This window comes from Oncorhynchus tshawytscha, unplaced genomic scaffold, assembly GCF_018296145.1.
Source record: "Oncorhynchus tshawytscha isolate Ot180627B unplaced genomic scaffold, Otsh_v2.0 Un_scaffold_2590_pilon_pilon, whole genome shotgun sequence".
NCBI classification, from domain to species: Eukaryota; Metazoa; Chordata; class Actinopteri; order Salmoniformes; family Salmonidae; genus Oncorhynchus; species Oncorhynchus tshawytscha.
In genome coordinates, this window is record NW_024609800.1 from 96,588 (window position 1) to 122,675 (window position 26,088).

A 26,088-nucleotide genomic window follows, 5' to 3' on the forward strand; every position below is an offset into this window, starting at 1 on the left:
ATGGAGCTGCGGCTTGGAATATTGCTTCATCAGTAAAAAACATGTTTTTAGATCCTGTTAAGAGAAATTAATTATTGATATCGTTGATTTATTTTTGCGTCATACATCCTTATATTACCTGGTTCTGACCACCTAGATAGAGTTGTTCCTGCTATTAGGTGAACACTGAGATGTATTCTCAGTGAATATAATGTATTTTCTCTGGTAAGAGAGATTAGTAATTGAAGTTGTTAGGTTTATGTCCCATCCTACATCCTGTTATTACAAGGTTCTGACCTCTGACAGATATCATTCTGAGCACCGCGGGTTGATGCCCTAATTGGGTTACGCACCCAATGCACATGGGTCCGGTAAATTTCAAAAATGTTAGGCACATGTAAAATGCTGCCAGTCAAATGTCAGGCACCACATTTCCCCAGTGGAAACCCAGGTACATGGCTAGGCTATTTTTAGGAATTGCCTTGGGACCTCTATGCAGTGAACAAGGGGGAGCAGAAACCCACACACACACCCAGTCTTGGCACAGCTTCCAAGCAGACTGCAGTTCTTCAGTCCTAGATTAGCATGTGGGCTACACTCCAGCAGCAGAGAGAGGAAGGGGTAGATTAAGATAGCATATCCAGCAGCTGGGATTGTGTGTCGGTCTGTGTAGGTTGTGTGTGTGTAGATTGTGTGTATCGGTCTGTGTAGGTTGTGTGTGTGTCGGTCTCTGTAGGTTGTGTGTGTAGGTCTGTGTAGGTTGTGTCTGTGTAGGGTGTGTGTCTGTGTAGGTGTGTGTGTGTCTGTGTAGGTCGGTCGTGTGTCGGTCTGTGTAGGTCGTGTGTGGTCTAGGTGTAGGTGTGTGTGTGTCGGTCTGTGTAGGTGTGTGTGTCGGGTAGGTGTGTGACAGGTCTGTGTAGGTCTGTGTAGGTTGTGTGTGTCGGTCTGTGTAGGTCGTTTGTCGGTCTGTGTCGGTCTGTGTAGGTCGTGTGTGTCGGTCTGTGTAGGTCGTGTGTGTAGGTCGTGTGTGTAGGTCGTGTGTGTCGGTCGTCTGTGTCGGTCGTCTGTGTCGGTCGTCTGTGTCTGTCTCTGTAGGGTGTGTGTGTCGGTGTGGGGTGTTTGTTTGTGTATTGTGCAAAGTCAGGACTGTCGTCCGTTCTGTTCCTATATTTGGACAATTGGTAACTTTTGACAGCCACGCTAACAGTCAGGCAGGCTGATGGTAAACTGGCCTAAGCCTTTATCTCACTCTGACTGCCGTTTTTACTATCTGTGAATTGGATACTATTCTGTGCTGTGGGGACTTTCCCTTCATTTTAATGTTGACAGCAACAATTCGATTTTGACACTGCAGTCTTATTTTTTTTTGCAAAGCAATGCTTCTGCCCGGTTGGAGTATGACAGGTACAGAAGGTGTTTGTAGTGTAGAAATCGTTTGATGGTAATTTGTTCATTTGTATGAGTGTTTTTTCCTTTGGACAGTTTCTTGTCAAACAAGCACAACAGACAAATCATGACTGAAAGTTACTGAGAGAACAGGTGTAGAAACCACGCCTTCTAAACTACATTTTTCTCCCATTAGACCTGGTGTCGCTGTTCGACCTGGAGAATGACCTCCCAGACGAGCTGATCCCCAACGGGGACCTGGGTGGCCTGATGGGCATGCCCTCCAACGGTGCCCCTGGTGGGTCTCGTCGTTGTTGGTAATCAAGCCTACCACTGTTGTGTCGTCCGCAAACTTGATGATTGAGTTGGAGCGTGCATGGCCACGCAGTCGTGGGTGAACAGGGAGGGGTTGAGGATCAGCGGTCGAGGAGTGCCTGGAGGAGGTCCCCGGGGCCTGGGCTCCATGGTCCCTGATGCTGCCGCCAAACACAAGCAGCTGTCTGAGCTCCTGAGAGCGGGCGGTGCTGGGTCCGGTGGCATGGGCCCCATGATGGGGAAAGTCCCCATGGGCCAGGGCTCGCCCAACCAAGCCCAGAAAGGAAGCCCCGCCAGCGGACAACAAGGCAACGGCTCCATGGCGGGCTTCAACCAGGCTATGATGAACAGCCATGGACACGGGATGCCGGGCCAGGTGATGAACGGGGCCCTGGGGCCGGCAGGACGGGGCAGGCTGGGGCTGCAGCAGTACCAGGTCCAGGCCATGCAGGGTGCTGCCGGGGGCGTGGGGCCGGGAGGCAGCAGTGTGCTGGCTGAGACTCTGGCTCAGGGAGGAGGGCAGATGGGAGCTCACAACGCCATGAACGCCCAGCAGGCTAGCAACATGAATAAGGTGAGTGTTGGTGCATGTACTATCTGTTTACTGTCTGGCTTCACTCGGGACCGAGGGTTTTGACTAGTCTGGTCAGGAAAACTCATTGCCATGGCCTATGATTTGTGATTGTAAATACATTGGTCATTTATATATACAGTACCTGTCAAGTTTGGACACATTTACTCATTTGAGGGTTTTTCTTTATTTTTACTATAGAATAATAATGAAGACATCAAAACTATGAAATAACACATATGGAATCATCTAGTAAACAAGAAAGTGTTAAACAAATCAAAATATACTTAATATTTGAGATTCTTCAAAGTAGCCACCCTTTGCCTTGATGACAGCTTTTGCACACTCTTGGCATTCTCTCAACCAGCTTCACCTGGAATGCTTTTTCAACTGTCTTGAAGGAGTTCCCACTTATGCTGAGCACTTGTTGGCTGCTTTTCCTTCACTCTGCGGTCCAACTCATCCCAAACCATCTCAATTGGTGTTTAGGTCGGGTGATTGTGGAGGGCAGGTCATCTGATGCAGCACTCCATCACTCTTCTTTTTGGTCAAATAGCCCTTACACAGCCTGGAGGTGTGTTTGGTCAATGTTCTGTTGAAAAACAAATGATAGTCCCACTAAGCGCAAACCAGATGGGATGGCGTAACGCTGCAGAATGCTGTGGTAGCCATGTTGGTTATGTGTGCCTTGAATTCTAAATAAATCACTGACAGTGTCACCAGTAAAGCACCATCACACCACCACCTCCGTGCTTCATGTTGAGAACCACACATGTGGAGATAACCCGTTAATCTACTCTGCATCTCACAAAGACACGGCTATTGGAACCAAAAATTGGACTTATCAGACCAAAGGACATATTTCTACCGGTGTAATGTTCATTGCTTGTGTTTCTTGGCCCAAGCAAGTCTCCTTTTCTTATTGGTGTCCGTTAGTAGTGGTTTCTTTGCAGCAACTCGACCATGAAGGCCTGATTCATGCAGTCTCCTCTGAACAGTTGTTAAGATGTCTGTTACTTTAACTCTGAAGCATTTATTTGGGCTGCAATTTCTGAGGCTGGTAACTCAAATTAATTTATCCTCTGCTGCAGAGAACTCTGCATCGTCCTTTCCTGTGGCGGTCCTCATGAGAGACCGTTTCATCTTGCGCTTGAGGGTTTTTGCAACTGCATTTGAAGAAGCTTTCAAAGTTCTTAATTTTCTGTCTGAAAGTAATGATAGACTGCCATTTCTCTTTGCTTATTTGAGCTGTACTTGCCATAATATGGGCTATCTTCTGTATACCACTCCCACCATGTCACAACAACCGATTGGCTCAAACATTAACTTTTAACAAGGCAAATCTGTTAATTGAAATGCATTCCAAGTGACTACCTCATGAAGCTGGTTGACATAATGCCAGAGTGTACAAAGCTGTCATCAAGGCAAAGGGTGGCTACTTAGAATAATCTCAAATATAAATATATTTTTGGTTACTACATGATTTCATAGTTTTGATGTCTTCACTATTATTCTACAATGTAGGAAATGGTACAAATAAAGAAAAGTTGTGTCCAAACTTTTGACTGGTACTGTATATTTACCTTTTATTTCATTATATTCATCCAGGCTTAACACAGATGGGAGTGGGAAATGATGTCCTTGCTTTACTGTGTCCCACAGTCTTCCCGTGCTCTGGGAGCAACGCTTTCTAAATGGCTCGTTCATGGCATCATGGCTGTCTGTTTCATGTGTGCTTTGCATCAGTACATCTGTCTGTCCAGATAGGAAGCTTGTTGTTGGTTTGGTGACAGAATTGTCGGTACAGCTCTGGTATCCCTGCTCATATCACTGTTGAGCTATGAGATTCAAAGTCATGTCTCTGTTTGGAACAGGGATTCCCTGCTCAGTGTGAGAGTGCATTGTTCTTGTACCGATTGAGCGCTATAATCCCTGTTGGTCAGTACATGTACACATGCATCTGTTGGGTCTCTCTCTCTCTGATGCATCCTTGTCTCCCACCCACCATATGCACATCCATCTGTAATCTTACCCTGGGATTTTTGGAGGAACAGGACACCCAGCTGGGGTGTTGAATACATCCCTCCAGGACAGCAGAAGTGACCTTTCATAGCATGTTAGGAGCACAGGCTGACCTCCGAACAGTCTTTTCCAATAACGGGATTTTTCCTATAGCTACTGTAGTCAGAGTTCTCCATAGCGGATCAATGCTAACGTTATCTACTGGATGCCCTTGCTTGGCTAGCTGGTTGGAGCAACTGGAGTCTGCCTGCTGTCTGCTCTGAGGTCAGTGTATTGGGTGTATAGGTGTTCCTCCGCCTGTCTCGCTTGTAGGTAAGGCTGAGGCTAAAGCATGGAGAGTTAGGCCCATATAAATATATTTAATTTGAATTCTATGGTTAGGCCTGTAACTTGGTATTTCATTAATATCCCATAGACTTAGGCCTACTATTTACCTGCTTCGAGTTGTTTTGGAATGTGGATATAGGTGGGTGAAGGGAGGTTGTTTCCTTTGCAGAAACGTACTGATGACAAGTCTGAGAAAGCACAGTAGTGTTTAGAGAAAGACGAGCTCTATCTGTTGATTTGTGAAAAGTGTGTAGTAGTTGTGTGGTAGTGTTAGTTTCAGGGATGTCTATGGGTTTTCTCTGCTACTGTTGTGGCTTGACAGGAAACTACGGGGAAACCAGCTTGCTAGTTCATACAGACTCGACACATGCAGGCCGTCACCACATAAAACAAACCCCCGGGCTCGCTGACACACGTGTCTGTCTGGCGTTGCTTTCTTACACAGTACTGACAGGGAGTAACATCATGTCTTTCATAGTTAGGCCCCAGCAACAGTAGCAGGGTCAACCCTGGGTGTATCTTCACCATCTAACCTACTGCCAGGAGAAAGAGTGATTTCAAGCCGTGGAGGATAGTGTGTACATGTCATGGTACGTTGGTTAGGCTGTGGTTGCTAGATAAAAGAGCTGGCTCTGGCAGTATTGACATTGCACAGCTGCCACAAGACTAACGCATGCTGCTGAAGTGTGGCAGACACCAGAGTGTCAGCCCAGCGTTCTTAGTATCTGTCTGAATCAGCAGCAGGTTTGGGGTCAATTCCATTCATTCAGACAGTAGACCAAACAAAAATCTTCATTCCAAATGTTTCTAATTGAAGAGAAAAGTAATTTCAGTGTACTTCCTGAATTGAAATAGAATTCATCCCCACCTTGATGAGCAGACATGCTTTACATACAGCACCCCCGCTAGCTAGAGTACACCTACTGTTGCCATTCACAGAGATGTGGTGGTCTGTGAGAATCAGTAGGACGGTTCAGTAGGCACAACAACATGAGACAACTTCTAGTAAAAAGAGGGGGAAGGGAAGTGCTGCTAAGGTACACAATAGTCGATTTTGGAAGACAGAAGGTGCTCTTTGGTTAACGTCTTAGAGCTACCCCCCTACTTTTTTCAATTTCCGCCTGAAGACCTACCCAAATCTAACTGCCTGCAGCTCAGGCACAGAACCAAGGATATGCATATTCTTGATTTCATTTGAAAGAAAACACTCTGAAGTTTGTGTAAATGTGAATTGAATGTAGGAGAATATAACACAATAGATCTGTTTTAGATAATACAATGAAAAAAACATTTTTTCCTTTTTATTGTTGTATCATCTTTAAAATGAACAAGACAAAACAAACATTCAGATATGATGATGGGGACAATTTCAGTGAAAAATATAAGAGGGCAACAGTACCTGTGCAAAGTTTCAGAATGATAACTTCCAAAATGTGTGCTACATGACATTTATCATGAAGTCACCCAGGTGTCCCACACAAGTAGCCCAAATGTACCCAAGTGGCCAAATTGGTGAAGTTATACATTTTGAATGGAATAACTATATACAAAATACCAAAATGGTATTCTAACACCCCCCAAATAAAAATGGAGAAAAAACATTTAAAAAAAAATACATTTACAAAATAACATTTTCAATATTTGGAAGACCCTCAGTCCTCTACACAATATTGTGCTGCTGATGCCAGGTGCCACAGCAGTCTCTTTCTGCTGTAAAGCAGAGGGTCACCAAGCTTGTGGTGCAGGTGATGGGGGACTTAATTTAGTGAAGAACACAGCGAAGCCTCCATGATGTGCCCTTTTGGCCCTGAGGCACATCCATGCCTGCAGAAATAAATTTGGGCAGATGAACACCACTTGTGGCAGGAGCTGGATGAACCAGCTTCAGTGGGGGATGGAAACCTTGGCACTGGGGCCTCCCATTCGGAGTCAGTGTCACTGTGAAAGAAAATGTTCAGTTAGAATAGTTTCACATATGAGCCCTGTATCAAAAGGTATAATAAACAGATATATATAAAGTACAGGGAACATAAGGTTGAATATATTATTATGACCTGCTAGATCTACTGTCTATTTTATATGATGACATTTCAGCTAGATCTACTGTCTCTATTATATTATGACAGACCAGCTAGATTTACTGTCTTTATTATATTACAACAGACCAGCTGTATCTACTGTCTCCATTTCACTTTGGCCATTGTTGTGGGCCTGCCCTCCCCTCAACAGCCTCAAATAGGCTATTTAATTTCACAAATAATATTTTACATTATTAATTTCAAACAACGGCATTGGCATGAGAAACTTACCAGTCCAAAACGATGTCCTCTCCGTTCAAAAAATATTCCTCCATTTGGGAATCGCTAAATGAATCGTCCTACAACAATCTCTGTCTCATTTTCCCGATCAATTTCTTCTAAAATTGTGTGTACATCTGTATATCTAGACTCCGATTTAGCGTTCCCTGACTTAGTCGCCATACTGATTGATATATAAACAGCTGAAGACGCGCTTTACCAAAACAATGTTGTGCGTAACATGCGTTGCTCCTTCCGGTATGAAACTTCAATGACCCTCTTTACGCCAGAGTTTACTACATGGATTGGTCTTCCAACACATAAACATTACATATTGCCGTTTACCTCAGCTCATTGGCTATCTACCCAGCTAGATTTCAAGATGATCAGTGGTCATTGGGTTAAAATACAGTCAATCAATGAAACAGCGGTCATATCATTGGTGCACAATGTCATTACTTGTTGTCTTCAAATCGGTTTCTTTCAGTCAATACATCCCGCGAAATGACCCATCAGGTTTGGTTGTTACAAACAAACCAGTTGATTGCAATGAAACCAAACATGACTGGAAAAGTCACGTTCTGTGTGTGTATTTACATCGAATGTGTCGTCGAAAATGGAATGACACGGAATTCACGACACAAGCGGTTCACAAAATGTTTCGTGTTAGACAATAAAAATTGATTTGATCAAATAAAAGACCATTGTGTAACAATGAGCATTGGGATTGCAAACAAGAGGAAGATCGTCAAAGGTAAACAATTTATTTTATTGCAGTTTGTGATTTTGTTACGCCTGTGCTGGTTGAAATATATGTGTTTTATGGGGCTCTATCCTCAGATAATCGCATCGTATTCTTTTGCAGTAAATCATTTTTTAAATCTGACGACGCAGTTGGATTAGCAAGATTCTAGGCTTTCGACCCATGTGAGACACTTGTATTTTCATGAATGTTTAATATGACTTTTTGTAGCGATCACCGTATGTTGTGGAATTTAATCCCGCTAACGGGTTCAGTGCGCAGAGAGGTTAAAGGGGTACATTGGTCATCAAAAAACGAATTAAAATGCCTTTATCTGTATGGCATGTTCAATGGAAACTAAGTTTAATAACTCTGACGCATTTCCTCTGCATGGTCTTCCTCAGGGAGTACAAAGAAATGATAATATCCTCTTTTGAACAGCTTTTCCAGTCAGCTCTGATTTGAAGGGGGAGTGTTTTCAGAATTCATTGGACAACATCTAGTAAGATTCACTATACACATTAAAAAGTGAATCTGTCTTCATTTAAACCAGGGTACTTAGTGGCATGTAGTTTGTAAATCCATATCTTCATTTAAACCAGGGTACTTAGTGGCCTGTAGTTTGTAAATCCATATCTTCATTTAAACCAGGGTACTTAGTGGCCTGTAGTTTGTAAATCCATATCTTCATTTAAACCAGGGTACTTAGTGGCCTGTAGTTTGTAAATCCATATCTTCATTTAAACCAGGGTACTTAGTGGCCTGTAGTTTGTAAATCCATATCTTCATTTAAACCAGGGTACTTAGTGTAGTTTGTAATTTGTAAATCCATATCTTCATTTAAACCAGTGTGCTTAGTGGCATGTAATTTGTAAATCCATATCTTCATTTAAACCAGGGTGCTTAGTGGCCTGTAGTTTGTAAATCCATATCTTCATTTAAACCAGTGTGCTTAGTGGCCTGTAGTTTGTAAATCCCAAAACTTTCCCTTTGGATTAGCTGTTTAAGATGGTCCCCTTTTCTAATTGAGGCCGGAACATGATCAATACCCACAACTTGTAGGGAGGCAGGGTGGCCATGGTGTAAGGACTTGTAGTGCCTTGCCATGGGGTCGTCTTCATTGCCTACCCGTATGGCGTACTTGTGTTCCGCTAAGCGGTCTTGAAGGCGTCTCTTTGTCCGTCCAATGTAGAACACCTTGCACTGTGGACATTCCATTCTGTAGATGACATGAGTGGTTTTACAGTTAATGAAGTGCGTGACGTAATAATCCATTTTAGAAGCTGTCAACAGAAGACTTTTCCTGTGCGATAGTTCTGCAATGGTGGCACTGGTTGCACCTAAAAGAGCCTTTGGGTTTGTGGTCTGGCCATGAGACAACCACAACCTGGTATACTCTCAGGTCTGTCGTTGTTTCCGTTAGCTACAGTACTGCTACCAATGCCATTCAAAGAAATTCAAGCGGTACACCCCTGGTTTGGCATAGGGCATGTGAACTCTCATTCTCTATTTTGTTTTCTTTCTCATTCATTCTCCGTGAGTCCTCTTTCTCTCTCGCTGTCCCTCTAACATTCTCTTCCTCCGTCTAGTTTACCTTCATTCTTTTTCTTTCTCCTTATTTTCTTCTTTCTCTTCCAATTGTGTGTGTGTGCTGGCCCTCCCTGGCCCCTTGGCTCATAATGGAGCTGTAAATCATGTTAAGGGGACGTGTGTGTGTGTGTGTGTGTGTGTGTGTGTGTGTGTGTGTGTGGAAGGAGAGAAAGGAGGAGGAGCGAGGGATGGAGAGGGGGAAAGCGGCTATTTCAGAGACCGTCTCCACATCTGTCTGGGGTGTGTTTTGAATGTATCACTTTTTAGTGCATGTTCGCTCTAGTTAGAATTTGGGAGTTGATTCCCCTGCGTTGTGCTGTATACTGGAGTATTTTGAAATGCCAACTGTATAATCTTCAGTTACCGGTATGATAAAAAGAGTGTGTGTTGGGGCGTCCTAAAGCTCGGGGGGGGCGGGGGGGGCTGTTGTGACTTTGGAAGATGTGCTAAATAACAGCTCAGGTAGGAAGGAGTGTGTGTTGGAGCTAGAGGGAGAGCCAGTCTAGAGTTGGCCTGCGTGTAAAAAGTTCAAGCTTGAAGTGTGTCAGCCAGTCAGTAAGCGTGTGCGTGCCTGTGCTAGCCCAGGCGCGTGAGACTGTTTGTTTGTGGGAGACTATAGTGAACGTGAGGCAGAGAGGAAGTCGTCACGTCAGAGCTCCACTGTATGTAGGGGGTGGGGCAGACTAGAGCTCAGCTGTTGAGCGTGGCTACACTGATGCTGGTCTCCGTCTCTTTCATCTGTCTGCTGGAGCGCTGACAACGGCGGGAGAGCCTCCTCCTCGCCACTAAGCACAGCGGAGCACAGTAGAGGAGCATGCTGCTAGAGCAGAGCAGGCAGGGCTGTGTACACATGCACACCAGGAGAGGGATGGACTAGAAATGGGGATTAGGTCATTATGCTCGATTGCTAGTCATCCAACATACTGAAGTGGCAATCAGCAGTTGAAACGATAACAAATGATCTCCTCGCCCCTGTTTCGGTAAAAAGCTGAGGGATTGGGCTGGGGAAATGTAATCACTCTCCAATTCAAAGACAAAGCTATGGATGCAAGGACTCTTTGATATTACAAGTATAGTTTTAACCATGATTTGCGGGTAAACAGCGTTTGTTTACATTTAATTTGTTTACAAACATTGGGGTAAAACAAGCTTATTTTGGGTTCTGATGGGGTACGACATTGTAAGCTAGTGAGGTATTTATTGGGTACATATCATAAAGTCCAAAAATGGATGTAGCAACTGCTGACACTTGAAGACCTGAGCTATACACTGACAAATCATTAAGAACGCCTGCTCTTTCCATGACATCGACTGACCAGGTGAATCCAGGTGACAGCTATGATCCTTTATTGATGTCACTTGTTAAATCCACTTTAATCAGTGTAGATGAAGGGGAGGAGACAGGTTAAAGAAGGATTTTTAAGCCTTAAGACAATTGAGACATGGATTGTGTATGTGTGTCATTCAGAGGGTGAATGGGGAATACAAATGATGTACAGTCCATGCGTAAAGTATTCAAACCCCTTTCCCTTTTCCACATTTTGTTACGTTACAGCCTTATTCTGAAATGGATTCAAATGTTTTTCTTCATCAATCTACACACAATACCCCATAATGACAATGTGAAAAAAGTTTTTCAAAATGTTAGAAAATGTATTTTTATTTACATAAGTATTCAGACCCTTTGCTAATAGACTTAAAATTGAGCTCAGGTGCATCCTGTTTCCTTTGATCATCCTTGAGATGTTTCTACAACTTGATTGGAGGCCGCCTGTGGTAAATTGAATTGATTGGACATGATTTGGAAAGGCAAATACCTGTCTATATAAGGTCCCACAGTTGACAGTGCATGTCAGAGCATAAACCAAGTAATGCGGTTGAAGGAATTGTCCGTAGAGCTCTGACAGGATTGTGTCGAGGCACAGATCTGGGGAAGGGTACCAAAAAAAATTCAGTGGCCTCCATCGTTCTTAAATAGAAGAAGTTTGGAACCACCAAGACTATTCCGAGATCTGGTCGCCCGGCCAAACTGAGCAATTGGGGGAGAAGGGCCTTGGTCAGGGAGGTGACCAAGAACCCGATGGTCACTCTGACAGAGCTCCAGAGTTTCTCTGTGGAGATGGGAGAACCTTCCAGAAGGACAACATTCTCTGCAGCACTCCATCAGGCCTTTATGGTAGAGTGGCCAAACGGAAGCCACTCCTCTGTAAAAGGCACATGACAGCCCGCTTGGGAAAAGGCACCTAAAGGACTCTCAGACCATTAGGAACAAGATTCTCTGGTCTGATGAAACCAAGTTTGAACTCTTTGGCCTGAATGCCAAGCGTCACGTCTGGAGGAAACCGGGCACCATCCCTACGGTGAAGCATGTTGGTGGCAGCATCATGCTGTGGGGATGTTTTTCAGCGGCAGGGACTGGGAGACTAGTCAGGATTGAGGAAAAGATGAATGGAACAAAGTACAGCGAGATCCTTGATGAAACCTGCTCCAGAGTGCTCAGGACCTCAGACTGGTTCGAAGGTTCACCTTCCAACAGGAAGGTTCACCTTCCAACGACTCTAACCACACAGCCAAGACAACGCAGGAGTGGCTTTGGGACAGTCTCTTAATGTCCTTGAGTGGCCTGAACTTGAACCCGATAAATCATCTGTGAAAAATACAGGTGTGCCAAGTTTGTAGTGTTTTACCCAAGAAGACGCAAAGGCTGTAATCGCTGCCAAAGGTGCTTCAACAAAGTACGGAGTAAAGGGTCTGAATACTTTTGTAAAAGTGATCTTTCAATCTAAACCTGTTTTTGCTTTGTCATTTTGGGGTATTGTGTGCAGATTGATGTGGGGGGAAAAACAAGTCTCCATTTTAGTATACGGATGTAACATAACAAAATGAATACTTTCCGAATGCACTGTAAAGGCCTTTGAATGGGGTGTGGCAGTAGGTGCCAGGCACACCGGTTTGTGTCAAGAACTGCAGCGCTGCTGTGTTTCACGCTCAACAGTTTCCCGTGTGTATCAACATCCAGCCAACTTGACACAACTGTGGGAAGCATTGGACTCAACATGGGCCAGCATCCCTGTGGAACGCTTTGGACACCTTGTAGAGGCCTTAGCCTGAATTTGTCAGGGCATGTGGAGGGCAAAAGGGGTTGCAACTCAATATTAGGAAGGTGTTTCTAAGGTTTGGTATAATCATTGTAGATGTCACAATTCAAGGTTTTAAACCTTATTGGTCATATTGGAAGATCAAAATTAGTGTTTTTTTTATTTATTCTAAAGAGATTGTAGCGGCGCATGCCTGCAGCAGATCTTGCACCACCCACTGGCTCTGAAATAGTGTATTTTATGTGTTCAAATCACATTGAGAAGCTAGTCAAGGAAGTTTAATGATGGTAGATGGATAGATAAATGGATGGGATTTGGCAGCTACTCATGGGTAAATGTTTCTTTCATACCTCTGTTTCCTTATTTGCCTGATTTTGCGTTTGGCAGTTATAACGATGGGGGGGGACAAAGACCTGTTGAAATAAGTCACACTGCATCTGACCGCTCTCTCCTATTTTCATCCATTTCAATGAGCTCGTCCACAAGATCCGACATGTATAATCATCTACAAGTAACTTGTAAGACATATATTCATATCTATACCTAGCCTGTGTTAGGTTTAGGTGCTCCCTTGTTTACTATCACATGTTGTGGTTGAGAGATGGCGTGATTTGGGGAGGCCTTGTAACAGGGGCCACTTCCTCTTATCTCAACCACGGAGAGACAGATGTCAACCGCCAGACCCGCCATTGCACGTCATTCTCCCCTTCTAGACAATCCCCACAGAATCAGTGCTAAAACACCAGGCTCTTTGGTATTGTGTGCAGTAGGGAAACCTGTGGCTGGGCTTTGCAGTGTTGGGGCCCAATTTCATTTGAACCCAATAGGTTAGTTTCACGGTTTTACAGTCCCAAATCATGCATTGTCCTGGTCCTTCTTGACCCATTTTGAAACTCATGAACAGAGACCTGGTTCACCTCAGAGATGGTCCTAATCCCTTGTCTCTCTGTAGATGGGTATGGCTGGCAGTCCTTTTGGGCAGCAGTACGGTCAGGGCGGGGCCCAGCAGCAGATGGGGGTGAACGCCCAGCAACAGCTCCGGAACAAGGCAGCCCTTGCCAACAGCCTGCCCCCCTTCCCCAGTGACCTGAAAGGGGCCAACAGCCAGCCCCCCTTCCCCAGTGACCTGAAAGGGGCCAGCAGCATGCCAAACCTGGTAAGTTCCTCCAACTTTGTAGAAAAGGAGAAATGCAAACCTGTGTTAAGTTTACACGATGACCTAAATGGAGGGTTCTGGGAAAGATCTGTTTCCATTTGGATCTCGAGCCTCTTCGTCTCGCCCCCTTAAACAGTTGGAATCCGATAGCTGTCTGTGGGCCACAAAAATCAGCTCTCAGATCTGATGTGGTCCCCATGCCTTTGTGTTTCAGACTTGTTACCTTGCCCCTACCCTCTTGGTGTTCTCACATCTGAAAGTACTGACTATACAAAAGATATGTTGGAATCTCCACTCAGTTTATCAGAGTTAAGTGAAGCCATCATCATATTAATGTGCACACCTACCTAGTCCTTTCAGATGTATGAACAGTGAAGAGATTAAATTAGGCCCTAGTTAGAGGACTGGTCTCTAAAACCCCTATCATTGACCCCTAGATCCTACATACTATGAGAGGATTGGTTGAAGCAATACGGTGAAAATTACCCCCTGCCTATCAAATCCTTTCAGATTTAGTCTCACGTAGTGACAACTCTCCTGAAGTCCATTAGTCTCTGCATTGACTTTGAATAACGCTGCAGTTCCCAATGCCACAGTATTGGAACAATTATTCTGACACATTTCTCTTCCATCTCCAAAAACCAGGCCTGGAATGCAGAATGAGAGATTGTTGGAAGGGGGAAACATTTGTTAAAATGCACTCCACTCAGAATATTGTTGTACAGAGAGAGAGAGAATGAGGGAAAGAGGAAGAGAAAAAGAGAGGGGTCTCTTTCAAGGCACTGAGTAAATACTGCATGCAAATCTCTCTCCCAGGAACAGGAAAAGGGCCTAATGAACTCATTACAGAGGAAATAGTTGTGTTTCTATTTTGGTTAAAGGTTAATGGAGTCTTATGTGAAATAGTTGGATGTTTACCAGGCCTTTTGGGGGGGGGGGGCTTTTCTTTTTTGATTCATTCACTGGCTGCCTCCCATTATTCTGTCTGGGAATCGTTCTTTCTCTGTTCACCACTCTTCCCCCGCCGCTCTTTGTCTTTCTCACACAAATGTTTTCCCTCTTTCTCCCTAATCAAACCTCACCCCGTTGATCTCGGCATAAATGCGTTGTAGATCAGCTTTTTATCAAATTGTGAAAGTAATGTACTTGTATAAGTAGGCTTAATTACAGGGATTGGGTGATTCCATTTCAATATAAATGGTTCAGGGATCCAATTCAAGCAACCCAGTTCCAATTCAAGTAATTGGGTTCAAGTAATTGGGTTCAAGCTAAGTTTCAAATAAATCCAGTCTGCCTCACTTATTTGTTGCGTTTCCCTCCCAAGGCCCAGATGCAGCAGGTATCCTCCATGGTCCCTGGCGGTGGGGTGTCTGCAGCGACGGCGAGCCACACGGCCGACCCAGAGAAGCGCAAGCTCATCCAGCAACAGCTGGTCCTGCTGCTCCACGCCCACAAGTGCCAGCGGCGGGAGCAGGCCAATGGGGAGGTGCGGGCCTGCGCCCTGCCACACTGCCGCACCATGAAGAACGTCCTCAACCACATGACCCACTGCCAGGCCGGCAAGTCCTGCCAGGGTGAGTGTCTGGGGAAGGGGGGTTGTGGTGTTGGTTGCTGGTTAAGTGTTGGGGGACTGAGCCTGTGTGAATATGATTGAACAAACACTCGTTAATGTCCAACGGGATATCAGCTTTACTCCATTTAATGTAAGAAGTCAAGTTGGTTACCTTTCTCTGTGCTGCTGTGTCCAAAGCCCCTCTCTCCTCCTTCTCCATGGCTCCATCTGAATTGGTCTTTCTGCTATTCCTGGCATCCTATCTGCTCAACTACTTCTCAACCGTATTGGAGAAGGTTGAAGGTCCCTGCCCTCTGACCTTCTGTGTGTTTTGAGGAGGAAGTGAAGAGAGGATTTGCAGAATTGAGGAAAGATTCATTTGGAAAGAACCATTGTCTTCCATTCCCTCCCTCCTGTTTGCATCCCGCTCCAGCCTATATTAATAGTGAGGACACCAGCAGCTATAAATCCCGGGGCTTGTTTTAAAAGCCTGTCTGGGTGCTTAGGCCTAATGTAAATACTCGAGTGGCTTTAGTCTCCACACTGAGTCTCTGTCTGGGTGGCTACGGCGCTTTCCTCCCGCCCCGTGCTGCTCTGGACATTAAAGGGTGTCTCTAGGTCGATGGCCTCTGACTTTTAACCCCTGAGGTGCCAGTCATATTGCTAATGTGTTTTAATGGCTATGGGGTCAAATGAGGATATATGATGTTATTTGTTTAAATTGCCTTGTTGTTTGGGTTTGCCGGTTCCAATGTTGTATTTGTTTTAACATTTTGTGGTGTTATATGTCACGTACCGACTAGCCCTGTGGGATAGCCTGCTAGCAATTCAAATAAATAATCGTAATATTAAACATTTATGAACGTACAAGTATCTTATATCATTTAAAAGCTTAAATTCTTGTTAATCTAACTGCACTGCCCGATTTACATTTGGCTTTATAGCGAAAGCATACCATGCAATTGTTTGAGGACGATGCCCCACAACATATTTTTCAACCAGCACAAGCTTCATGAAATCACAAATTGCAATTAAATAAATCGCTTACTTTTGAAAATCTTCCTCTGTTTGCAATCCCAAGGGTCCCAGCTACAACATGAATGGTTGTTTTGTTAGATAAAATCCTTCTTTATATCCCAAAAGGTCTGTTTAGTTGGCCTCAGGTACGCTAAAATGTAAATAAACTATAATTTTTTATACGGAAAGCCGTTTTTTCAATAGAAAAGTGAAATTGGCAGGCGTGTGTCTGTCTCGCGTGAACAAATTGATTTTCCACTGAGACTCTTTGTGCTAAAACTCCTAATTCTTACTCATTTTGTAAGAAACAAGCCTGAAACCTTGAACAAAGACAGTTGACATCTAGTGGAAGCCATAGGAATTTAAATCTGGGAGCTAGAATTGCATAGGACCCATAGCTTTCCATTATAAGAGCCTGGGACATAAAAATAATAATAATTATGGTTGGTTTTTCTTTCGATTTTCGACTACCATATCAGTTGTGTTATAGTCGCATACATTATTTTAACATTTCTACAAACATCAGTGTTTTCTATCCAATGCTACTTATATGCATATCCTGGCTTCTGGGCCTGAGTAACAGGCAGTCACAGTCAGAGTAACAGTCAGTCAGGCAGAAATTCAGGAAAATAGACCCTAGCTCTAATTATTAATGATAACTCAAATACTTGAGGCTTTTCTTTAAGTAATATAAACTCTGGGATGAGACTTATTTGATGTTAGCAGGAGTAGAATGACCTCTTTTATACTCTTGAAGGGATGGATGTTAACTTCCACTTAACCTCTAGCGACGAGCAATCCCGTATCCGGGAGCGTAATCATAGCCTCAAGCTCATTACCATAACGCAACGTTTCCTATTCATGAAAATCGCAAATGAAATGAAATAAATATATTCAAACACAAGCTTAGCCTTTTGTTAACAACACTGTCATCTCAGATTCTCAAAATATGCGTTACAGCCAACGCTAGACAAGCATTTGTGTAAGTTTAGCATGGCATAATGCTATGCTAGGCTGTGCTGGCAGCAGGCAACATTTTCACAAAAAGAAAAGCAACCAAATGAAATCATTTACCTTTGAAGAACTTCAGATGCTTTCACTCAGGAGACTCCCAGTTAGATAGCAAATGTTCCTTTTTCCCAAAAATAATATTTTTGTAGGTGAAAAACGTCACGTTTGTTCATCCTGCTTGGCTGAGAAATCGACAGAAAAATACTTCAACTATAATGCATTAGCATAACGCAACTTTTTCTATTCATGAAAATCGCAAATGAAATGAAATAAATATATTGAAACACAAGCTTAGCCTTTTGTTAACAACAGTCATCTCAGATTTTCAAAATGTGCTTTTCAACCAAAGCTACACAAGAATTTGTGTAAGAGTATTGATATCCTAGCATAGCATTAAGCCTAGCATTCAGCAGGCAACATTTTCACAAAAACAAGAAAAGCATTCAAATATAATCACTTACCTTTGAAGAACTTCTGAATTTTTCAATGAGGAGACTCTCAGTTAGATAGCAAATTGTCATTTTTTCAAATTTTTTATTTGTGTAGGAGAAATCGCCCCATTTTGTTCATCACTTTTGGCTAAGAAAAAAACCCGAAAATTCATTCACTACAACGCCAAACTTTTTCCAAATTAACTCCATAATATCGACAAACATGGCAAACGTTGTTTAGAATCATCCTCAAGGTGTTTTTCACATATCTGTTCGATGATAAATCCTTCGTGGCAGTTGGGTTTCTCCTCAGTAGCAAACGGAAAAGTACTTGCAGCTGAGATTACCCAATAATTGCAACGGAAGACACCAAGCGACCACCTGGTAAATGTAGTCTCTTAGGGTCAATCTTCCAATGATATGCCTACAAATACGTCACAATGCTGCAGACACCTTGGGGAAAACGTGGAAAAGGTTAGCTGACTCCTAGCTCCCCCACAGCCATATAAGGAGTCATTGCCATGAGGCGGTTTCAAAAAATGCGGCACTTCCTGATTGTATTTTTATCTGGGGTTTTTCTGTAACATCTGTTCTGTGGCACTCACAGACAATATCTTTGCAGTTTTGGAAACGTCAGAGTGTTTTCTTTCCAAAGCTGTCAATTATATGCATAGTCGAGCATCTTTTCGTGACAAAATATCTTGTTTAAAACGGGAACGTTTTTCATCCAAAAATTAAAAGAGCGCCCCCTATATCGAAGTAGTTAAGTTAATGCATTGATATATATCAGTAGGATGTTCACCACCGTGTGTCTCTAAAGCCCCTAATCATGCTGTTATTGGAGTCTTCCTCCTGAGCAATCACAACCATTTACTTCCATTCCCTGGGTCTAAATCAAATCTATTACAGCAATTATCTGACTGTGTGAACACAATGGTACCTTTCTGTTAGTCCACAGGGCCCATTAGGCAACAGTCACATTAGGCTTGGAATAGTTACTAACTTTTGATTTCTGTTGTTTTTTCTTTGGCTCTGTGATTTACTGGGCAAAAGCATGTTTTATGTGCCCGGGTGTTTATTTGCCCAGCTTATATGGTGTCTTGGACAGGAAGTGGTCATCTTGTCATAGCTACTGTATGTGTTTTTCAATGACTTGTTGCCTTCTCTCTCCCTCTTGTCATCCCTCATCTTTCTTGCTCTTTCATTCAATCTCTTTCCTTTCTCTCATTCATCATTCTCTCCCTCCTCCCCCCCTCCCTCTCTCTCTTCCTCTCCCTCTCTTATCCTTCTATCCCCTCAGTGGCTCACTGTGCGTCGTCCAGACAGATAATTTCTCACTGGAAGAACTGCACGCGGCATGACTGTCCCGTCTGCCTGCCGCTGAAGAACGCCAGCGACAAAAGGAACCAGCAGCGTGAGTACCTGTTGTTTTACCCTACGACCCGTAGTCCATCACACACATGTGTGTAATGTTGGGTTTTGTGTAATATCCTCCCATACAGGTGTTTTGGCATTAGCATAGCCATTCAAGTAGATACAGTGCATTCGGAAGGTATTCAGAACCCCTTTTCCACATTTTGTTACGTTAGAGCCATATCCTAAAATTGATTGAATTGTTTTGTTTCCTCATCAATCTACACTCAATATCCTGTCATTTTTGCAAATGTAATTTAAAAACATAATGGAAATATAGCATTTACATAAGTATTCAGACCCTTTTATTCAGTACTTTGTTGAAATACCTTTAACAGTGACTACAGCCTCGTCTTCTTGGGTATGACGCTGCAAGCTTCGCACACCTGTATTTGGGATGTTTCTCCCATTCTTCTCTGTAGATCCTCTCAAGTGCTGTCTTGTTGTATGGGGAGTGTCGCTGCACAGCTATTTACATGTCTCTCCAGAGATATTTGATCGGATTCAAGTCCGGACTCTGGCTGGGCCACTCAAGGACATTCAGAGAATTGTCATGAAGCCACTCCTGTGTTGTCTTGGCTGTGTGCATAAGGTCGTTGTCCTGTTGGAAGGGGAACCGTCACCCAGTTTGAGGTCCTGAGCTCTCTGGAGCAGGTTTTCATCAAGGATCTCTCTGTACTTTACTCTGTTCATCTTTCCCTCCATCCTAACAAGTCTCCCAGTCCCTACCGCTGAAAAACACTCCGACAGCATGATGCTGCCACCACCAAGCTTCACCGTAGGGATGGTGCCAGGTTTCCTCCAGACGTGACGCTTGGCATTCAGGCCAAAGAGTTCAATCTTGGTTTCATCAGACCAGAGAATCTTGTCCTTTTGGCAAACTCCAAGTGGGCTGTTATGTGCCTTTTACTGAGGAGTGGCTTCCATTTGGCCAATCGACTATAAAGGCCTGATTGGTGGAGTGCTGCAGAGATGGTTGTCCTTCTGGAAGGTTCTCCCATCTCCACAGAGGAACTCTGGAGCTCTGTCAGAGAGACCATCGGGTTCTTGGTCACCTCCCTGAACAAGACCCTTCTTCCCCGTTTGCTCAGTTTGGCTGGGCGACCAGCTCTAGGAAGAGTCTTTGTGGTTCCAAACTTCTTCCATTTAAGCATAATGGAGGCCCCTGTGTTCTTGGGGACCATCAATGCTGCAGAATGTTTTTGGTGACCTTCCCCAGATCTGTGTCTCGACACAATCTTGTCAGAGCTCTACGGACAATTCTTGCTCTGACATGCACTGTCAACTGTGGGACTTTATATAGACAGGTGTTTGCCTTTCCAAATCTTGTCCAATCAATTGAATTTACTAAAGGTGGACTCCAATCAAGTTGCAGAAACATCTCAAGGATGCGGGTATTGTGTGTAGATTGAGTTAATGCTGTAAAGTAACAAAATGTGAAAAAAGTCCAGGGGTGTGAATACTTTCCGAACGCACTGTAGATAAACCGGTTGTTGTCGCCCCTCAAAGTTTTCATACAGAAATCGGTCTCCTCAGTCAGTATTTCATTTAAATGTATTTACATATTGTCGGCACAGATACAAATACTGACACATTTAATTGACAACAGATGCATTCCACACTATAACACACTTGCGCTATAAATGATTTGCGATGTAAATCTAATTGAATTAGTCACATGCGCCGAATACAACAAGTGTAGACCTTACAGTGAAAGGCTTACATTGTTGATTAAGGGCTTGAATGTAAGTTCATTTAAAAAAAAAAAAAAATGTACAATGTAACTGAATTGTCAACAGAGAAGCATGCTGAGCTGAGAGCATAGAACCCTAGAGTGAGTGAGCAAGTGAAGTTTCCAGTGGCGCCACCTGCAGCCGTATCCCTAGCTGTGCTCTGTGTTTGCTCTGTGCTGGCTGTGAAGGATTCCTGTAGAATGCTGGGCCTGTAATCTGACACCCTGGGGGAGGGGCTCCGGAGTTTCTATCTGTGGGGGAGGAGCTCAAGGGGAGAAATCTCTGATTGGCCAGAAAACCGGTGACTGATTTAAATCCCCCACAGAGGCAACCTGCATATTCTCTCTGCCGGTCACAGATCAACATACAGTGAGGAATAGAGCAGTAGTAGGATCTTTGGGTGGAAGCGGATAAATATTATTTTAGATCATAAAAAATGTAGGCTTTACAATTTTGCTTTGTTTAACAACTTGAGTTTTTTATGACTTCTGTGAGAAAAATAATTGACTTGCTTTTCATCAAACGTAACATACGGCAGACCTTTTCTGGAAGGGCATACTAGTGATTTATTAACATAGGCCCAAGCCAAGTCCTAACTGTAGTTCTGTTTGAAAACTGGGGGAGATTGGTGGGTTATGTGCAGTTGTGTTCATAATTACTCATCTCCCTCTCCACCCACCACCCTCTTCAATTTGATACAAAAGTTATTGTATTGCCAAAGCAATAAGGTTTCTCTTTGAAATGTTTCAAAAATGTCTCCTCTCTCTCTCTCCAGCCATGCTGGGTTCGCCCGGCGCCAGCCTGCAGAGTGCCATCAATGCCACGGTGGGCACAGGCCCTCCCGGCAGCTCCCCGGGTTCCTCCATGAACAGTGGCGGGGTCAGCAGCGGGCACATCGACCCCAGTTCAATGCAGCGGGCCTACGCTGCCCTGGGCCTGCCCTATGGTAACCAGTCCCCTGCTCAGGGACAGGGAGGACCTGGAGGACAGAACACAGCCCAGGGAGGGCAGCAGCTACGCTCCATCAATGCACTAGGTAAGAATGTTGCTTGGTCTCATTGGAGTTTTATGCTAGGTTACTGTAAAGCACTTGAGCACAATAGGATAAGAGCATCTGCTGAAGGACTCAATTATAAAAGTAAAAATTGGTTGATAGATGCATACGATTGATTCAACTGAATTGAATTTTGGGTTTGCAAATATGCACAATTTGAAATCCCAGAGGATGAAATCCCAGACACATGAAATAGTTATTTAAAACCAATGATTGGTTTGTTTGATTGGTTGACTCGTTAAATCATTTTGGTATAGTTCTCTGTATAAGGGTCTCGTGTGATGAGTCGAAGTGGTATAGTGAGGGTATTGGTCACTGTTTTGGTGGTAATGCTGCCTCTGGTTTGCTGTGTTCTCTCTCAGGCACTAACATGAACATGGCCGGAGGAGGGGTGGGCGTGCCCTCAGAGACCGGCATGCTCTTGGACTCATCGCTCCCCTCGTCGCTCAACAAGTGAGTCCGCTCACCCATTTAGATTCTCTCTTAATTCTGTGCCCTAGATCACTCCAACTGGGTGGTACAGAGCTGGGCCCACTACAGTGTACAGCAGCACTCAACATTTTTACAATGAGCTCCAAAAGTATTGGGAAAGTGACCATTTTTTGTTTTGTCCCTGTACTCCAGCATTGAAATGATCAAATGACTATGAGGTTAAAGTGCGGACTGTCAGCTTTAATTTGAGGGTATTTTCATCCATATCAGGTGAACCGTTTAGAAATTACAGCACTTATTGTACATAGTCCTCCCTGTTTTAGGGTAACAAATAGTAGGACTAATTCACTTATGTATTAAGGTAGTCAAAAGTATGTTATTTGGGTCCTGATTCCTAGCTTGAAATGATTGCATTAAGCTTGTGACAACAAATTTGGTGGATGCATTTGCTGTTTGTTTTGTTTGTGTTCCAGATGAGTTTGTGCCAAATATAAATTCATGGTAAGTAATGTATTGTCACTTTGGAGGCACTTTTGTAAGTGAGAATAGAATATGATAGAATATATTTCTAGAGACTTATACTTTAATGTGGATGCTAATATGATTACGGATAGTCCTGAATGAATCGTGAATATTGATATTGAAAGTTAGTCGCACAAATATCATGCCTTCTTGACATGCCAACCTCTCACCATACAATAACAGGGGAGGTTAGCATTTTATATCATACCCCCAAGACATGCTAACTTCTCACCATTACAATAACAGGGGAGGTTAGCATTTTATGTCATACCCCCAAGACATGCTAACCTCTCACCATTACAATAACAGGGGAGGTTAGCATTTTATACCATACCCCAAGACATGCTAACTTCTCACCATTACAATAACAGGGGAGGTTAGCATTTTATGTCATACCCCCAAGACATGCTAACTTCTCACCATTACAATAACAGGGGAGGTTAGCATTTTATGTCATACCCCAAGACATGCTAACTTCTCACCATTACAATAACAGGGGAGGTTAGCATTTTATGTCATACCCCAAGCCATGCTAACCTCTCACCATTACATTAACAGGGGAGGTTAGCATTTTAGTGGGGGTATGATATTTGTGCATCTAACTTTCTCACTAATCGTTATTTACAGTTAATTCAGGACTCTCCGTTATCATGCTATAATTCACATTAATGTAGATGTGTTTAGAAGCATATTATATTCTTATTTACAAGTGACTCCAAAATGACACTACATTATTTACCATTCATTTTATTCAGACCCCTTCACGTTTTCCACATTTTATGTTCCAACCTTATTCTAAAATGTATTAATTAAAAACATTTCCTCATCAATCTACACACAATATCCCATAATGACAAAGTGAAAACCGTTCTTTTTTACTTTTAGTATTCAGACCTTTTTTGCTATGAGACTCGAAATTGAGCTCAGGTGCATGCATCCTGTTTCCATTGATCATCGTTGTTTCTACAACTTGATTCGAGTTTATTTGGAAAGGTGCACACCTGTCTAGATAAGGTCCCACAGTTTACAGTGCATGTCAGCAAAAGGCAAGCCATGAGGTTGAAGGAGTTGTCCGTAGAGCTGCTAGACAGGATTGTGTTGAGGCACACACCTGGGGGAAGGGTACCAATCGCAGGCAATCACTGATCTGGATTTCAAGTCTGAAAATGCCTTTTTTTTGTTACAAATTGAACAAAAACCATGTATAATGCACATTCACTAATGACTCACTTCTTGTAGCAGGCTATAGAACATTAACCTCTTGCAGCTCCCCCCCTACTTTGTGCAATTTCTGCCTGAAGACATACCCAAATCTAACTGCCTGTAGCTCAGGCACAGAACCAAGGATATGCATATTCTTGGTACCATTTGAAAGAAAACACTCTGAAGTTTGTGTAAATGTCAATTGAATGTAGGAGAATAACACACAATAGATCTGGTTTAGATAAAACAATGAAAAAACATACATTTTTTATTTTTGTATCTTTAAAATGAACAAGATAGGATGATGTGGACAATTTCAGTGAAAAATATGAGGGCAACAGTACTTGTGTAAAGTTTCAGAATGATAACTTTCAAAATGAGTGTGCTACATTACATTTATCATGAAGTCACCAGGTGTCCCACACAAGTGGCCAAATTGGTTAAGGTATACATTTTGAAACAAATAACTATATACAAAATAGCAAAATGGTATTCTAACAAATATATGAAAAAAAAAAAAATATATATATATATATTTACAAAATAACATGGTTAACTATTTACACACTTTCAATATTTGGAAGACCCTCAGTCCTCTATCAAATCAAATCAATTTATATAGCCCCAGCCTAAAACCCCAAACAGCAAGCAATGCAGGTGTAGAAGCACGGTGGCTAGGAAAAACTCCCTAGAGAGGCAAAAACCTAGGAAGAAACCTAGAATTGTACCAGGCTATGAGGGGTGGCCAGTCCTCTTCTGGCTGTGCTGGGTGGAGATCACAGTGGTTGTAGAGGGTGCAACAGGACAGTACCTCAAGAGTAAAAATGAACAGTTTAGGGTTCCATAGCCAAAGGCAGAACAGTTGAAACTGGAACAGCGGCAAGGCCAGGTGGACTGGGGACAGCAAGGAGTCATCATGCCAGGTAGTCTCTTTTATATTATGACATTTCAGAGAATCTACTGTCTCTATTATATTATGACAGACCAGCTAGATCTACTGTCTTTATTATATTACAACAGACCAGCTGTATCTACTGTCTCCATTTCACTTTGGCCATTGATGTGGTCCTGCACTCTCCTCAACAGCCTCAAATAGGCTATTTCATGTGGGTTGGGGTGGGGCGGCAGACACACGCATTTCACATTTCATGACATGTTTATATATTGCTTCTAAATTTAAAAAAATAATAATAATATAATTAATTTCAAACAAGGGCGTTAGCATGATAAGAACTTACCAGTCCAAAACGATGTCCTCTCTTCCGTTCCTAAAATATTCCTCCACAATCGCTAAATGAAGCGTCCTACAACAATCTGTCTCACCTTCCCAATCAATGTATTCTAAAATTGTGTGTACATCTGTATATCTACACTTAGATTTAGCTTTCCCTGACTTCGAGCCAATAATGATTGATATATAAACAGCTGAATCTGCATGTTCACCAAACAATGCAGTGCGTAATATTCGTAGCTTCTTCCGGTATGAAACTTCAATAGCGAATTACTCACTTTACGCTGAAGCTTACTACATGGGTTGGTCTTGCAACACATAAACATGGCGTATTGCCGTTTAGCTCAGCTCATTGGTTATCTACCCAGCTAGATTTCAAGACTATCAGTGGTCATTGGGTTAAAAGACAGTCAATCAGCGAAATAGCGGGCAAATCATTGGTGCACAATGATGTCATGACTTGTTGTCTTCAAATCGGTTTCTTTCAGTCAATACGTCATGCGAAATGGCCCATCACGTTTGATTGTGTTACAAACAAACCAGTTGATTGCAGTGAAACCAAACATGACTGGAAAAGTCACCTTCTGTGTGGGTTATTTACCTGGAATGTGTCGTCAAAAATGGAATGAGACGGAATTCACGACACAAGCGGTTCACAAAATGTTTCGTGTTAGGCTATAAAAATGGATTTGATCAAATAAAAGACCATTGTGTAACAATGAGCATTGGGACTGCAAACAGACAAAGATCGTCAAAGGTAAACGATTTATTGTAATGCAGTTTGTGATTTTGTTACGCCTGTGCTGGTTGAAATATGTTTTTATGGGGCTCTATGCTCAGATAATCGCATCGTATTCTTTCGCAGTAAATCCTTTTTTAAATCTGACAACGCAGTTGGATTAGCCAGATTCTAGGCTTTCGACCCATGTGAGACACTTGTATTTTCATGAATGTTTAATATGACTATTTATGTAGCGATCACCGTATGTTGTTGAATTTCAGCCCG

The 26,088-nt window shown here is 43.0% G+C and overlaps 1 protein-coding gene across 1 annotated transcript in view; it reads left to right on the plus strand.

Annotated features, from left to right (window-relative positions):
- The first annotated feature begins 1,792 nt into the window (after positions 1–1,792).
- The window catches only part of crebbpb (CREB binding protein b), a 56,256-nt gene continuing 31,960 nt past the window's right edge, over positions 1,793–26,088 (plus strand). The window contains 6 exon segments of the mRNA XM_042318311.1: positions 1,793–2,254; positions 13,280–13,483; positions 14,808–15,057; positions 18,795–18,908; positions 21,416–21,676; positions 22,057–22,147. Coding sequence (XP_042174245.1) covers positions 1,829–2,254; positions 13,280–13,483; positions 14,808–15,057; positions 18,795–18,908; positions 21,416–21,676; positions 22,057–22,147 — 1,346 coding nt within the window. The 5' untranslated portion in view covers positions 1,793–1,828.